At 43.4% G+C, this 15,333-nt stretch overlaps 1 protein-coding gene across 2 annotated transcripts in view; it reads left to right on the forward strand.

Moving 5' to 3' along the window:
• The window catches only part of MKLN1 (muskelin 1), a 195,224-nt gene that overhangs the window by 66,616 nt on the left and 113,275 nt on the right, over positions 1 to 15,333 (forward strand). Inside the window, exons 2-3 of one of the 2 annotated variants that reach the window (XM_069765349.1) lie at positions 9,262 to 9,331; positions 9,578 to 9,720. In XM_069765349.1, coding sequence (XP_069621450.1) covers positions 9,262 to 9,331; positions 9,578 to 9,720 — 213 coding nt within the window. The remainder of the gene's footprint in view (positions 1 to 9,261; positions 9,332 to 9,577; positions 9,721 to 15,333) is intronic. The other variant, XM_069765350.1, reaches the window with a different exon arrangement.

Consider the following 15,333-nt stretch of genomic DNA (forward strand, 5'->3'; position numbering starts at 1 on the left):
TGAGTCACTGCATGAAACACTGGAGCGACAGAAGCAACGCTGGCGAAGGATGAAGGCGGCAGGGGCCATTTAACCCCTTACTGCCTTCGGTCGGAATAGTACGTCCGATGACAATACCCCTGCTTTGATGTGGGCTCCGGCGGTGAGCCCGCATCAAAGCCGGGACATGTCAGCTGTTTTTGAATCTAAGCATCGCCTCTATGTAGCAGAGCCGATCAAGTTGTGGCATCTATTAAAGCTTGCCAAAAGTAAAAAAAAAGAAAGTTTTTAAAAATATTTAAAAGTTCAAATCACCCCTTTTTTGGTCGCCGAAACATTGCATTAAAATGCAATAACAGGCGATCAAAAAAAATATCTGTACCAAAATGATACCATTAAAAATGTCAGCTCGGCACGCAAAAAAAACCCAGATCACGAAAAATGGAGACGCTTTGGGTATCGGAAAATTGCGTTTTTTTTTTTTTTTAACCCCTTTCTGCCATTAGACGTACTATTGCGTCCATGTGGGGTGGGCTTTACTTCCCAAGGACGCAATAGTACGTCATATGCGATCGGCAGCGCTCACGGGGGGAGCGCCGCCGATCGCGGCCGGGTGTCAGCTGTTTATCGCAGCTGACATCCGGCACTATGTGCCAGGAGCGGTCACGGACCGCCCCCGGCACATTAACCCCCGGCACACCGCGATCAAAGATGATCGCGATGTGCCGGCGGTACAGGGAAGCACCGCGCAGGGAGGGGGCTCCCTGCGGGCTTCCCTGAGCCCCCCGCAGCAACGCGATGTGATCGCGTTGCTGCGAGGGTCTCACCTCCCTCCCTGCTCCCTCCAGCCCCGGATCCAAGATGGCCGCGGATCCGGGTCCTGCAGGGAGGGAGGTGGCTTCACAGAGCCTGCTCAGAGCAGGCACTGTGAAGCAGCCTGCACTCCTATCAGATCAGTGATCTGACAGAGTGCTGTGCAAACTGTCAGATCACTGATCTGTGATGTCCCCCCCTGGGACAAAGTAAAAAAGTAAAAAAAAAAAATTTCAAATGTGTAAAAAAAATAAAAAAAAATATTCCAAAATAATGAAAAAAAAAATATATATTATTCCCATAAATACATTTCTTTATCTAAATAAAAAAAAAAACAATAAAAGTACACATATTTAGTATCGCCGCGTCCGTAACGGCCCGACCTATAAAACTGGCCCACTAGTTAACCCCTTCAGTAAACACCGTAAGAAAAAAAAAAAAAACGAGGCAAAAAACGCTTTATCATACCGCCGAACAAAAAGTGGAATAACACGCGATCAAAAAGACAGATATAACTAACCATGGTACCGCTGAAAGCGTCATCTTGTCCCGCAAAAAACGAGCCACCATACACCATCATCAGCAAAAAAATAAAAAAGTTATAGTCCTGAGAATAAAGTGATGCAAAAATAATTATTTTTTCTATAAAATAGTTTTTATCGTATAAAAGCGCCAAAACATAAAAAAATGATATAAATGAGGTATCGCTGTAATCGTACTGACCCGAAGAATAAAACTGCTTCATCAATTTTACCAAACGCGGAACGGTATAAACGCCTCCCCCAAAAGAAATTCATGAATAGCTGGTTTTTGGTCATTCTGCCTCACAAAAATCGGAATAAAAAGCGATTAAAAAATGTCACGTGCCCGAAAATGTTACCAATAAAAACATCAACTCGTCCCGCAAAAAACAAGACCTCACATGACTCTGTGGACCAAAATATAGAAAAATTATAGCTCTCAAAATGTGGTAACGCAAAAAATATTTTTTGCAATAAAAAGCGTCTTTCAGTGTGTGACGGCTGCCAATCATAAAAATCCGCTAAAAAACCCGCTATAAAAGTAAATCAAACCCCCCTTCATCACCCCCTTAGTTAGGGAAAAATTTAAAAAATGTATTTATTTCCATTTTCCCATTAGGGTTAGGGTTAGGGCTAGGGTTAGGGTTAGGGCTAGGGTTAGGGTTAGGGCTAGGGTTAGGGTTAGGGCTAGGGTTAGGGCTAGGGTTAGGGCTAGGGCTACAGTTTGGGTTGGGGCTAAAGTTACAGTTAGGGTTTAGATTACATTTACGGTTGGGAATAGGGTTGGGATTAGGGTTAGGGGTGTGTCAGGGTTAGAGGTGTGGTTAGGGTTACTGTTGGGATTAGGGTTAGGGATGTGTTTGGATTAGGGTTTCAGTTATAATTGGGGGGTTTCCACTGTTTAGGCACATCAGGGGCTCTCCAAACGCGACATGGCGTCCGATCTCAATTCCAGCCAATTCTGCGTTGTAAAAGTAAAACAGTGCTTCTTCCCTTCCGAGCTCTCCCGTGTGCCCAAACAGGGGTTTACCCCAACATATGGGGTATCAGCGTACTCAGGACAAATAGGACAACAACTTTTGGGGTCCAATTTCTCCTGTTACCCTTGGGAAAATACAAAACTCGGGGCTAAAACATATTTTTTGTGGGGAAAAAAAAAGATTTTTTATTTTCACGGCTCTGCGTTATAAACTGTAGTGAAACACTTGGGGGTTCAAAGTTCTCACAACACATCTAGATTAGTTCCCTGGGGGGTCTAGTTTCCAATATGGGGTCACTTGTGGGGGGTTTCTACTGTTTAGGTACATTAGGGGTTCTGCAAACGCAATGTGACGTCTGCAGACCATTCCATCTAAGTCTGCATTCCAAATGGAGCTCCTTCCCTTCCGAGCCCTCCCATGCGCCCAAACAGTGGTTTCCCCCAACATACAGGGTATCAGCGTACTCAGGACAAATTGGACAACAACTTTTGGGGTCGAATTTCTCCTCTTACCCTCGGGAAAATACAAAACTGGGGGCTAAAAAATAATTTTGGGGGGAAAGATTTTTTTTTTTAATTTTCACGGCTCTGCGTTACAAACTGTAGTGAAACACTTGGGGGTTCAAAGCTATCACAACACATCTAGATGAGTTCCTTAGGGGGTCTAGTTTCCAAAATGGTGTCACTTGTGGGAGGTTTCTACTGTTTAGGTACATTAGGGGCTCTGCAAATGCAATGTGACACCTGCAGACCATTCCATCTAAGTCCTCATTCCAAATGGAGCTCCTTCCCTTCCGAGCCCTCCCATGCGCCCAAACAGTGGTTCCCCCCCACATATGGGGTATCAGCGCACTCAGGACAAATTGGACAACAAATTGTGGGGTCGAATTTCTCCTGTTACCCTCGGGAAAATACAAAACTGGGGGCTAAAAAATAATTTTTGTGGGAAAAAATTTTTGTTTTATTTTTACGGCTCTCCATTATAAACTTCTGTGAAGCCCTTGGTGGGTCAAAGCGCTCAGCACACATCTAGATAAGTTCCTAAGGGGGTCTACTTTCCAAAATGGTGTCACTTGTGGGGGGTTTCTACTGTTTAGGTACATTAGGGGCTCTGCAAACGCAATGTGACACCTGCAGACCATTCCATCTAAGTCTGCATTCAAATGGCACTCCTTCCCTTCTGAGCCCTCCCATGTGCCCAAACAGTGGTTCCCCCCACATATGGTGTATCATCGCACTCAGGACAAATTGGGCAACAAATTTTGGGGTCCAATTTCTCCTGTTACCCTCAGGAAAATACAAAACTGGGGGCTAAAAAAATAATTTTTGTGGGAAAGAAATTTTGTTTTATTTTTACGGCTCTGCATTATAAACTTCTGTGAAGCACTTGGTGGGTCAAAGTGCTCACCACACCTCTAGATAAGTTCCTTAGGGGGTCTACTTTCCAAAATGGTGTCATTTGTGGGGGGTTTCAATGTTTAGGCACATCAGTGGCTCTTCAAACGCAACATGGCGTCCCATCTCAATTCCTGTCAATTTTGCTTTGAAAAGTCAAACGGCGCTCCTTCCCTTCCGAGCTCTCCCATCCACCCAAACAGTGGTTTACCCCCACATATGGGGTATCAGCGTACTCAGGACAAATTGTACAACAACTTTTGGGGTCCAATTTCTTCTCTTACCCTTGGGAAAATAAAAAATTGGGGGCGAAAAGATAATTTTTGTGAAAAAATATGATTTTTTATTTTTACGGTTCTACATTATAAACTTCTGTGAAGCACTTGTTGGGTCAAAGTGCTCACCACACCTCTAGATAAGTTCCTTAGGGGGTCTACTTTCCAAAATGGTGTCACTTGTGGGGGGTTTCAATGTTTAGCCACATCAGTGGCTCTCCAAACGAAACATGGCGTCCCATCTCAATTCCAGTCAATTTTGCATTGAAAGTCAAATGGCACTCCTTCGCTTCCGAGCTCTGCCATGCGCCCAAAAGTGGTTTACCCCCACATGTGGGGTATTGGCATACTCAGGACAAATTGTACAACAATGTTTGGGGTCCAATTTCTCCTGTTACCCTTGGTAAAATAAAACAAATTGGAGCTGAATTAAATTTTTTGTGAAAAAAAGTTAAATGTTCATTTTTATTTAAACATTCAAAAAATTCCTGTGAAGCACCAGAAGGGTTAATAAACTTCTTGAATATGGTTTTGAGCACCTTGAGGGGTGTAGTTTTTAGAATGGTGTCACACTTGGGTATTTTCTATCATATAGACCCCTCAAAATGACTTCAAATGAGATGTGGTCCCTAAAATAAAATGGTGTTGTAGAAATGAGAAATTGCTGGTCAACTTTTAACCCTTATAACTCCCTAACAAAAAAAAATTTTGTTTCCAAAATTGTGCTGATGTAAAGTAGACATGTGGGAAATGTTATTTATTAAGTATTTTGTGTGACATATCTCTGTGATTTAATTGCATAAAAATTCAAAGTTGGAAAATTGCGAAATTTTCATAATTTTCGCCAAATTTCCGTTTTTTTCACAAATAAACGCAGGTACTATCAAATAATTTTTACCATTGTCATGAAGTACAATATGTCACGAGAAAACAATGTCAGAATCACCAGGATCCATTGAAGCGTTCCAGAGTTATAACCTCATAAAGGGACAGTGGTCAGAATTGTAAAAATTGGCCCGGTCATTAACGTGCAAACCACCCTTGGGGGTAAAGGGGTTAAGCAGCGTTTGGAATTTTTTGTCACCAATTAGATAAAAGAATCTAGACATGTTTGGTGTCTCTGAACTCGTAATGATATGGGGAATCATAATGGTGGGTCAGTTTTAGCATTTAGTTAACCTAGCAAAAAAGCCAAACAAAAAAAGTGTGGGATTGCACTTTTTTTTGCAATTTCACCGCACTTGGAATTTTTATCCCTTTTTAGTAAACAACATGGTAAATCCAATGGTGTTGTTTAAAAGTACAATTCGTCCCCCCAAAAATAAGCCCTCACATGGCCATATTGACGGAAAAATAAAGTTATGGCTCTGGGAAGGAGAGGAGCGAAAAATGAAAACGCAAAACCGAAAAAAGCTCCTGGGGTTAAAGTACCACTCCAGCCATGCTATAAAAAAAATGCTGGAGTTGTGCTTTAATAAACCTGAAGACTGGTTGATGATGGCTTTTTTTTTTTTTTTTGCTTTTTGCCATTCCCAATGTTAGTGCAGTTTGCCTTATGTGCTGAAATGTGCAGCAGTAAAAAGGCTTAGTTGTGAAGGGATTTTTGAAAGCTGTATTTCATTTCTATGAGAATCTTTTATTTTTATACCCTGATGGTTTTCAATGTCATTCCAAACAGAATTCAATTGAAACAGAAAAACGAAAGCGGGGAAAATTGTTTTTGAAAATGGTATGTCTCCACAGTTTATGTATGGTATGTGTGTATGTATGTACATACACATATATATATATATATATATATATATATATATATATATATATATATATATATATATATATATATATATATATATATATATATATATATATTAATTTATTTAGTTATTTTTTTTTTTTTGTGATTTTCTCTTTAGAAGAAAGCATGACCTCCCGTCGTAGCAAACGTATACAAAGGACAATTGTCAGTACAGTAATAACCTCCACACATAACACGGTCTACCATATAGGGAGCTGTTCCGATAAAAATATGCCGTAGTGCTTCTGTAAGTTTACTTTGAGAGGAATCTATTTTCCAGAGGTGTGGCATTCTGGGGCAGGGCTAGTAATCCAGGACAACCTCACTGAATGCTGGACATATTGGCAGTCAAGAGACAAAAAAGTTCCAGCAAGCCACATGTGCCTGTCAATCATTGCAGCAAAGATTCAACGCCAAACAGGTTGGGACGCTAATGTAAGGAAAACAATAATACGGGGATTTAGAAAACTTTATAGCCATATTTTATTCAGAACAGAAGAAATATCAGAAGTTGAAAGTTAGACTTTTTTGAAATGTGTTACTGTCAAAAAAAAAAAAAAAAAAAAAGTGACAAGGCCTTGTCTGCCATAATATACCATCCCATCTTCTTTTTACAAAGCAGTTTATCTGAGAGGCGAGGAGACTACATTTGCTGGAGTTTTGGCAAAGCAATGTTGCCCCATTCTTGTCTGATGTAGGATTCTAGTTCCTCAACAGTCCTGGGTCACCTTTGCCAGATTTTTTAGCTTCATAAAGCTCCAAATGTCTCTTGGTGATATGGCTGGACTGTAGTTGTCCAGTTCGTCACCCCAACTACTGCAAAGCTGTGCTGCTGTGATAGGTGCAGTTTGTGGTTCTCATTACTGAAATATGCAAGGCCTTCCCTGAAATTGACATCTGGATGGAAGCATATTATTCCTGAACTCATGCAATAATTGGTACAACCGAATCATGCTTGATTTGTTTATAGTTCCGCCTGAGGGCCTATATTTCTCCATTGTCCAATATTGACCGTCAGCTTTAGGCTGGTGTCACACTAGCGTATTGCATCCGATGCGAGATCATCGGATGCGATATGCTAATGACACTCTGCTCTTGCTCGCAGCAGAGCAGGAGCCGAGTGTCATGCGTCTGTGCTCTGATTCTCTCGCACAGGGAGGATCGGAGCACAGCTGCGGAGGAGGCGGAGAAATGAATTTCTCCATCTCCTCCATTGCTGGGGTCCGCTTATAGCGCACATCACTCGGATGATATCCGAGTGGTCTGCGCTGTCTCACTCGCACCCACTCGCACCCATAGGCTTATATGGGTGCGAGTGAGCCGAAAGTTTTCCTCGGTCAGAGACAATCGCAGCATGCTGCGATTGTCTCGGACCGAGGAAAACGGACAACAAAAAGTCATCTGCTGGGAGCTGCCCCATATGTTAGCATCGGTCCGAGTGCAATGCGTTTTTTTTTTTAAATTTTTTTTTTTTATCGCATTGCACTCGGCTGTTTATAATGCCAGTGTGACGCCGGCCTTATGCACAGGGCGGTGGACTCTGAGAAGTCGGAAACTTGGCTTACTGACTCCAATTTCCTCAACTCTGACTCCTCAGCACTGCCTCACTATTGAGCATGTACATAAAGTGCAGCACAGATTTATCTCCACTAAAAGTCTAGATCCTTAGATCAGGAATAGAATAGACATATATAGGACATTTCATAACTTTCCCAAATTCTTCTGAAAACATTTTACAGCACATAATGCTTTGAGCTGCTGTGCCATTGTGTATTTTCAGAGTCGGTCCATTTTATGCCAACTTCACTAAAATGGACAACGACACAGCTCTAATTATGCGTATGGGTTTTCTCCAGATTCTTTGAATTTTTTTATATTATGTGCTGTAGATAGTCAATATTCAGTCATTGTAATTTTATTTCGAGAATCATTTTTCTGAAATTGTTCCACAATACTTAAATGCAGTTTTGATTAGTGAGCAATTTTTGCTTCTGAGACTCTACCTCTCTAACATATTCTCTTTATACATCAGTATTACTGATGGGCGGACGTGCTCGGGTAAGGTCTTATATCCGAGCATGCTCGGGTGCTAACAGAGTGACTTCGGCATGTTTGAAAAATGTTGAAGTCCCCACAACTGCTTGTGTTGCGGCGGTCGAACAGCATGCTCGGTTAAGACCTTATCATAGTGCGTTCGCTCATCACTAATAATTGTGACATAGTTCAAAATTGACCCTTCATCTGTTTTTTTTTTTGCAAGTGACTTATTTTCCAGCCCTTTTTTCTCAGGGAGTTACACACAAATGTATAAATGTACTGAATATAATGCTAAGAAATAATAGAATACTTGCTAACTGCCTGCCTATTTTTCCGTGGATATTCTCAGCCGGCGATACCCCTTCATTTCACTTCTCATCAACCGAGCAGCGTTTAGCCCCATATGCAGAAATATGTCCTGGATAATCCCTGTAAAGCTTTCCCAATGTATATGCCATCAATTTCTAAATAAATGTACACATTTTTCCAGTACATTTGATGAGTGTTTTGTTTTTTTAACTTCTGATTTGTACCGTATTCAATGTTATGAATAAAATATGGCTAGGATTTCCAGATAATTTTATTATCATTGCTTTTTTTTTTACTTCCTAACTCTTCAGTACTGGGTTTGTATTTTTGACTTTTTGTGCAATTTATAGTGTTTTGGCTGTTTATTTGTAGCTTTTTTATATTGTGTATGAACATGCTTGGGAGAAGGACTTGGGGATCCTAGTTAATGATAAACTTACCTGGAGCAGCCAGTGCCAGGCAGCAGCTGCCAAGGCAAACAGGATCATGGGGTGCATTAAAAGAGGTCTGGATACACATGATGAGAGCATTATACTGCCTCTGTACAAATCCCTAGTTAGACCGCACATGGAGTACTGTGTCCAGTTTTGGGCACCGGTGCTCAGGAAGGATATAATGGAACTAGAGAGAGTACAAAGGAGGGCAACAAAATTAATAAAGGGGATGGGAGAACTACAATACCCAGATAGATTAGCGAAATTAGGATTATTTAGTCTAGAAAAAAGACGACTGAGGGGCGATCTAATAACCATGTATAAGTATATAAGGGGACAATACAAATATCTCGCTGAGGATCTGTTTATACCAAGGAAGGTGACGGGCACAAGGGGGCATTCTTTGCATCTGGAGGAGAGAAGGTTTTTCCACCAACATAGAAGAGGATTCTTTACTGTTAGGGCAGTGAGAATCTGGAATTGCTTGCCTGAGGAGGTGGTGATGGCGAACTCAGTCGAGGGGTTCAAGAGAGGCCTGGATGTCTTCCTGGAGCAGAACAATATTGTATCATACAATTATTAGGTTCTGTAGAAGGACGTAGATCTGGGGATTTACTATGATGGAATATAGGCTGAACTGGATGGACAAATGTCTTTTTTCGGCCTTACTAACTATGTTACTATGTTACTATGCTTATTTGTACACTTTTTTTTTCTTTCTTAGGAACATTTTAGTTGACAGACCTAATGATCAATCTTCACGGTGGTCATCAGAGAGCAACTACCCTCCTCAGGTAAGTGTGTGTGTAACAAAATTACATGGATGTTATGGGTTTATTTGGAATACAGCACTCTTTCAGGAACAATAGATTTATTATGGACATTTAGGGGGGAGAAGTAAGCTTAAAATAAGTGTCCTGTGATTCTCAGGTTAAACCTATGCTAAGCCCAATGAGCTGCTAGAACACAATTATAGGGCTGTAAAGTATTTGTGTACTCTGGCTTGTGTAGCTAATTGTTTTTATTGCTTTTTCTCACAGTTTTTGATACTGAAAGTTGAAAGGCCAGCCATTGTACAAAGCATCACATTTGGAAAATATGAGAAGACACATGTATGTAATTTGAAGAAGTTTAAAGTCTTTGGTGGAATGAATGAAGAAAACATGACAGAACTTTTGTCTAGGTATATCTGATGGCAATATATACCTTTATGTTTAGAAATGTTTCTAAGGTGGCCATACTGAAGGCACAAACTTATTTTTATCTTGTAAATCTTGTAAAGATGAAGTCATTTAACACAAATTGTTAAAAAATAGAATTAGTCTAAGGCTATTTTCACACTAGCGTCGTATTCGGCCCGTCGCATTGCGTCGGGCTGAGATTCCGACGCTAGCGTTTGTTGTGCCGCACAACGGAGGCAACGGATGCATTTCTCTGGCGCATCCGCTGCCCCATTGTGAGGTGCGGGGAGGTGGGGGCGGAGTTCCAGCCGCGCATGCGCGGTCGGAAAAAGTAGTCCGTCGGCTGGAAAAAAACGTTACATTTAACGTTTTTTGCTTCCGGCGGTCCGCCACAACACGGCGCAAGACGGTTGCGACGTGTGTCAATACGTCGCAATGCTTCGGTAATGTAACTCTATGGGGCAAAAACGCATCCTGCAAACAAGGCGAATGGAGCACCCCACATACCTATAGAAGCCGGGCAGCTGAGATCGGGGGCATGTACAGTTACCACAAGTGCAGGAATCATCCAATAAGAACATCAGGTAGGGAGGGAAATTAGTGCTGTCGTGGAAGGTTCCTAGAAACCGAATTATCGGTAGGACTAATTCTATTTTCTCCAGTCACCTTCCACGACAGCCACTTCGGAGTAGTACCGACAGCTAATTTCTCTAGGGAGGGATCACTGCCTGCAGAACTCGTCTGCCAAATGTTAAATCCCTATTGAAATTTAGGGTATGTGCACACGTCAGGATTTCTTGCAGAAATTTTCCTGACAAAAACCAGACATTTCTGCCAGAAATCCGCATGCGTTTTTACCGCATTTTTGACGCGTTTTTTGTGCGTTTTTTCCCAAATGCATAGAATTGCGGGAAAAACGCAGAAAATCCGCAAAAATAATGAACATGCTCATTTTTTTTTACCGCGATGCGTTTTTTTCGCGGAAAAAAACACATCCATGTGCACATAACATGCAGAATGCATTCTAAATGATAGAATGCATAATGTATGCGTTTTTAATGAGTTTTTATAGCGTTTTTACCGCGAAAAACCGCAAAAAAAAGCAAAAAAACCTGAACGAGTGCACATAGCCTAAGCCTGTAATGTTTGGTAAACGTGTGGACAGACGACCAGGTGGCAGCTCTGCATATCTGCTCTGATGAAGCATTCCCCCACTGAGCCCATGAAGTTGCCATCGCACGGGTAGAGTGTGCCTTCAGTGAAGCAGGTGGATCCCGCTTCTGTGATGAGTAGGCCAGGCAAATAGACTGCCTGATCCAGTTTGATCCAGATCGTGTTTTTTGCTGCCTTCTTGCCTTTATTTTGTCCTGAAAACTGGATGAATAGATTCTGGTCAATTTGCCAGGCTTCAGTCTGTTGTAGGTAAAATAGGACCACCCTACGAACGAGGTTGAAGTTCCACCGTTGTTAGAATGCATCTATTCCCTGTGCTCCGTCCCTGTTGTAGAGGGAGAAGAATGTCTCCGCTTTCGCATTCTGACTGTTGGCAAATGGGTCCACCTCTGGACTCCCCCATCTTGAGGTTAGGGTCAAGAACACTGTCTAGTCTAGACACCACTCTCCTGGATATACAGGTCCTTCTCAAAAAATTAGCATATAGTGTTAAATTTCATTATTTACCATAATGTAATGATTACAATTAAACTTTCATATATTATAGATTCATTATCCACCAACTGAAATTTGTCAGGTCTTTTATTGTTTTAATACTGATGGTTTTGGCATACAACTCCTGATAACCCAAAAAACCTGTCTCAATAAATTAGCATATCAAGAAAAGGTTCTCTAAACGACCTATTACCCTAATCTTCTGAATCAACTAATTAACTCTAAACACATGCAAAAGATACCTGAGGCTTTTATAAACTCCCTGCCAGGTTCATTACTCAAAACCCCCATCATGGGTAAGACTAGCGACCTGACAGATGTCAAGAAGGCCATCATTGACACCCTCAAGCAAGAGGGTAAGACCCAGAAAGAAATTTCTCAACAAATAGGCTGTTCCCAGAGTGCTGTATCAAGGCACCTCAATGGTAAGTCTGTTGGAAGGAAACAATGTGGCAGAAAACGCTGTACAACGAGAAGAGGAGACCGGACCCTGAGGAAGATTGTGGAGAAGGACCGATTCCAGACCTTGGGGAACCTGAGGAAGCAGTGGACTGAGTCTGGTGTGGAAACATCCAGAGCCACCGTGCACAGGCGTGTGCAGGAAATGGGCTACAGGTGCCGCATTCCCCAGGTAAAGCCACTTTTGAACCATAAACAGCGGCAGAGGCGCCTGACCTGGGCTACAGAGAAGCAGCACTGGACTGTTGCTAAGTGGTCCCAAGTACTTTTTTCTGATGAAAGCAAATTTTGCATGTCATTCGGAAATCAAGGTGCCAGAGTCTGGAGGAAGACTGGGGAGAAGGAAATGCCAAAATGCCTGGAGTCCAGTGTCAAGTACCCACAGTCAGTGATGGTGTGGGGTGCCATGTCAGCTGCTGGTGTTGGTCCACGGTGTTTCATCAAGGGCAGGGTCAATGCAGCTAGCTATCAGGAGATTTTGGAGCACTTCATGCTTCCATCGGCTGAAATGCTTTATGGAGATGATTTCATTTTTCAGCACGACCTGGCACCTGCCCACAGTGCCAAAACCACTGGTAAATGGTTTACTGACCATGGTATTACTGTGCTCAATTGGCCTGCCAACTCTCCTGACCTGAACCCCATAGAGAATCTGTGGGATATTGTGAAGAGAAAGTTGAGAGACGCAAGACCCAACACTCTGGATGAGCTTAAGGCCGCTATTGAAGCATCCTGGGCCTCCATAACATCTCAGCAGTGTCACAGGCTGATTGCCTCCATGCCACGCCGCATTGAAGCAGTCATTTCTGCCAAAGGATTCCCGACCAAGTATTGAGTGCATAACTGAACATTATTATTTGATGATTTTTTTGTTTGTTATTAAAAAACACTTTTATTTGATTGGATGGGTGAAATATGCTAATTTATTGAGACAGGTTTTTTGGGTTATCAGGAGTTGTATGCCAAAATCATCAGTATTAAAACAATAAAAGACCTGACAAATTTCAGTTGGTGGATAATGAATCTATAATATATGAAAGTTTAATTGTAATCATTACATTATGGTAAATAATGAAATTTAACACTATATGCTAATTTTTTGAGAAGGACCTGTATGTCTTTCCGACTGCGGAAATCTGCCTGGGTATTGTCTCATCCTCTCAGATGCACCGCCGTGACTGACAGTAGGTATTTCTCTGCCCAGAAAAAAATCCTTGCTGCGATTTCCTTTAGAGTGGCGTACTTCGTGCCTCCCTGGTGCCGGAGATAGGCCACTGTTGTCCGAGTAGATACGGACGTGGTGGTTTTGGATCAGCGGTAATGATGCCTTTAGGGCTTCTTCCATGACTTTTAGTTCTCTCAAGTTCAAGGAACTGGTGCTGATGTTTGATGGCCATCGTCCCTGGAAATAGGAGCCCTCTACCACTGCACCCCAACCTCGTTGGCTGGCATATGAGCGGAGCGTTTTCAGGGGAAGCTGATCCCATCTGACCCCCTTCTGAAGGTTTCGGTAATTTAACCACTTCAGAGCTGATCTTGCGTTGCTGGGAAGGGGAATCCTTTGGGTCAATGGGATTTGTCATCTTCTGGAATGTAGAAGCACGTGGGTCTGTAGGATTCGTGTATGAGCCTGAGCCCAGGAAACCGCTTGAATACATGTGGTCAGGGATCCTAAAACAGACAATGATTCTCTGAGGGTTGGTGCCCGCTGGTCCCTGAACCTGGTTTTATTCAGTCGCCATGACAGCACTAACGAGAGAGGGGATCTGCCCTTCAGGGACAGGACACCTACAGAGAAAAGGGCGGCACCTCTCTCCCGCATCAGTTGGTTTCCTGTCCCTGACAGAGGACCCTACAGACATACCTTATGAAGAAAGGTGAAGATAGAAGATTTTTTTGCCCGGACCCGACAGACCGGTCCAGGAAGCGGGAAGGCCCCTTCCTCGGTGCTGGTCGGAGTGCTGGAAGTGCCACACCACAGAGGGCTGTGGGGGTAGGCAGCAGCAGGAAGAGGCCTTCAAGGGGAGTGCTGTCTTGAGGTGTCCCATTGCCGCAGGTACAGGTGTGTAGTGTGGAGGCCCTATCTTCTGGGACTGCGTGAGGTACTAGCGTTTCCCTTCCGGTGGGGGCCGGGTGTCTGTTGCGCTAGCGTGGTCGGCATTTCTGGGCGCAGCGAGGCACACCGGATATGATGTATGGGAAGCTGGTGTGCTTAACTGGGCGACGATGACACGCGACGCATGCGCAGTAGTGCCACGGCGGTAAATATGGTGGCGCCCTGTGGAGCAATAAGGTAAAGGGGGCGCTTGGCAGTTCCGATAGCTGAGGGGTTTTCAGTGGGTTAAAGGAGCGACGCTCGACACAGCAGGCGGCTGTTAGTATTGGGGGCGGTGCGGTCTTGTGGGGGAGGGGCCTCCCACATACTATGTACCAGGCAGTTCACCAGGATTGGCCTGCTGACCCCATCCGGGGGAGGTACCTGAGCGGGACCAGGCTTTTTAAGGGATCCCTAGGGGCTACTGCATGCTTCTTATCCATTTGGAGATGGAGTCCCAAGCGCTGCGGCAATCTCTGGAGCAGCAGTGTGATTCCTTGGAGGAGCCCCTAGTGACGACTATCCAGCGAAGGTCCAGTGGCAGTAGTCACCCAGAAAAGGAAAGGACCAGTCAGAAACTTAAGCCTGGAAGATCTTCAAGCCGTAAGGATGATGTACCGGCTGTGAAGGACCCTCCTGCAGTCTACGGTACCACTCAATTACTTTTTAGGGGTAAGTGATCTCCGAGAAAGTTCACTAGGTTATGTGTCTCCCCTTATGTTCCCTCTCTCCTTACTTATCAGGGAAAGAAACGGTCCACCAAAACTAAACATAGAGAATGTGCTGAATGTGGAGTTCCGTTTCCGGACAGCCACATAAAGAAACTATGTGGACCCTGTATTCAGCGTTTAATAGCGGAGGAGACACCAGACTTTGTTACCAGCCTGAGACAAATGGTCAGGCAGGAGGTCAGAGGTTCGGTCAAATCCCTTTCCGAGGATAGGGAGAGTAGAGGAAGAGAGCCCAGATCCCCAGTTTCAAATTGATGACAGTCATTCAGGGGAGCCAGGATCAGATTCTCTTTTTTAATCATCTTCAGAGACTGAGTCTAGTCATTCATGTTCTTCTTTTGAACGAATAGATCGCCTGGTCAAGGCCGTAAATAATACTATGAGAATTGAAGAAACCCTGTCGGAGAAATCCATGCAGGATGTTATGTTTAAAGGTCTAGACCGGAAATCTCGTAGATGCTTTCCGGTGGTGGAAAAGGTGAACTCCCTCCTGATTCTGCTAGAGTGGAAGAAACCTGAGAGGAAGGGCTCTCTTCTGCCATAGTTTAAAGGGAACCTATCTCCTGAATTTGGCGCGACCGGTTTTCGGTCATATTGGCGGAGTTTTCAGGTGTTTGACTCGCCCTTTCCTTACCCGCTGGCTGCATGCGTAGTACTACGGA

This window comes from Ranitomeya imitator, chromosome 4, assembly GCF_032444005.1.
Source record: "Ranitomeya imitator isolate aRanImi1 chromosome 4, aRanImi1.pri, whole genome shotgun sequence".
In the NCBI taxonomy this organism is placed as follows: Eukaryota; Metazoa; Chordata; class Amphibia; order Anura; family Dendrobatidae; genus Ranitomeya; species Ranitomeya imitator.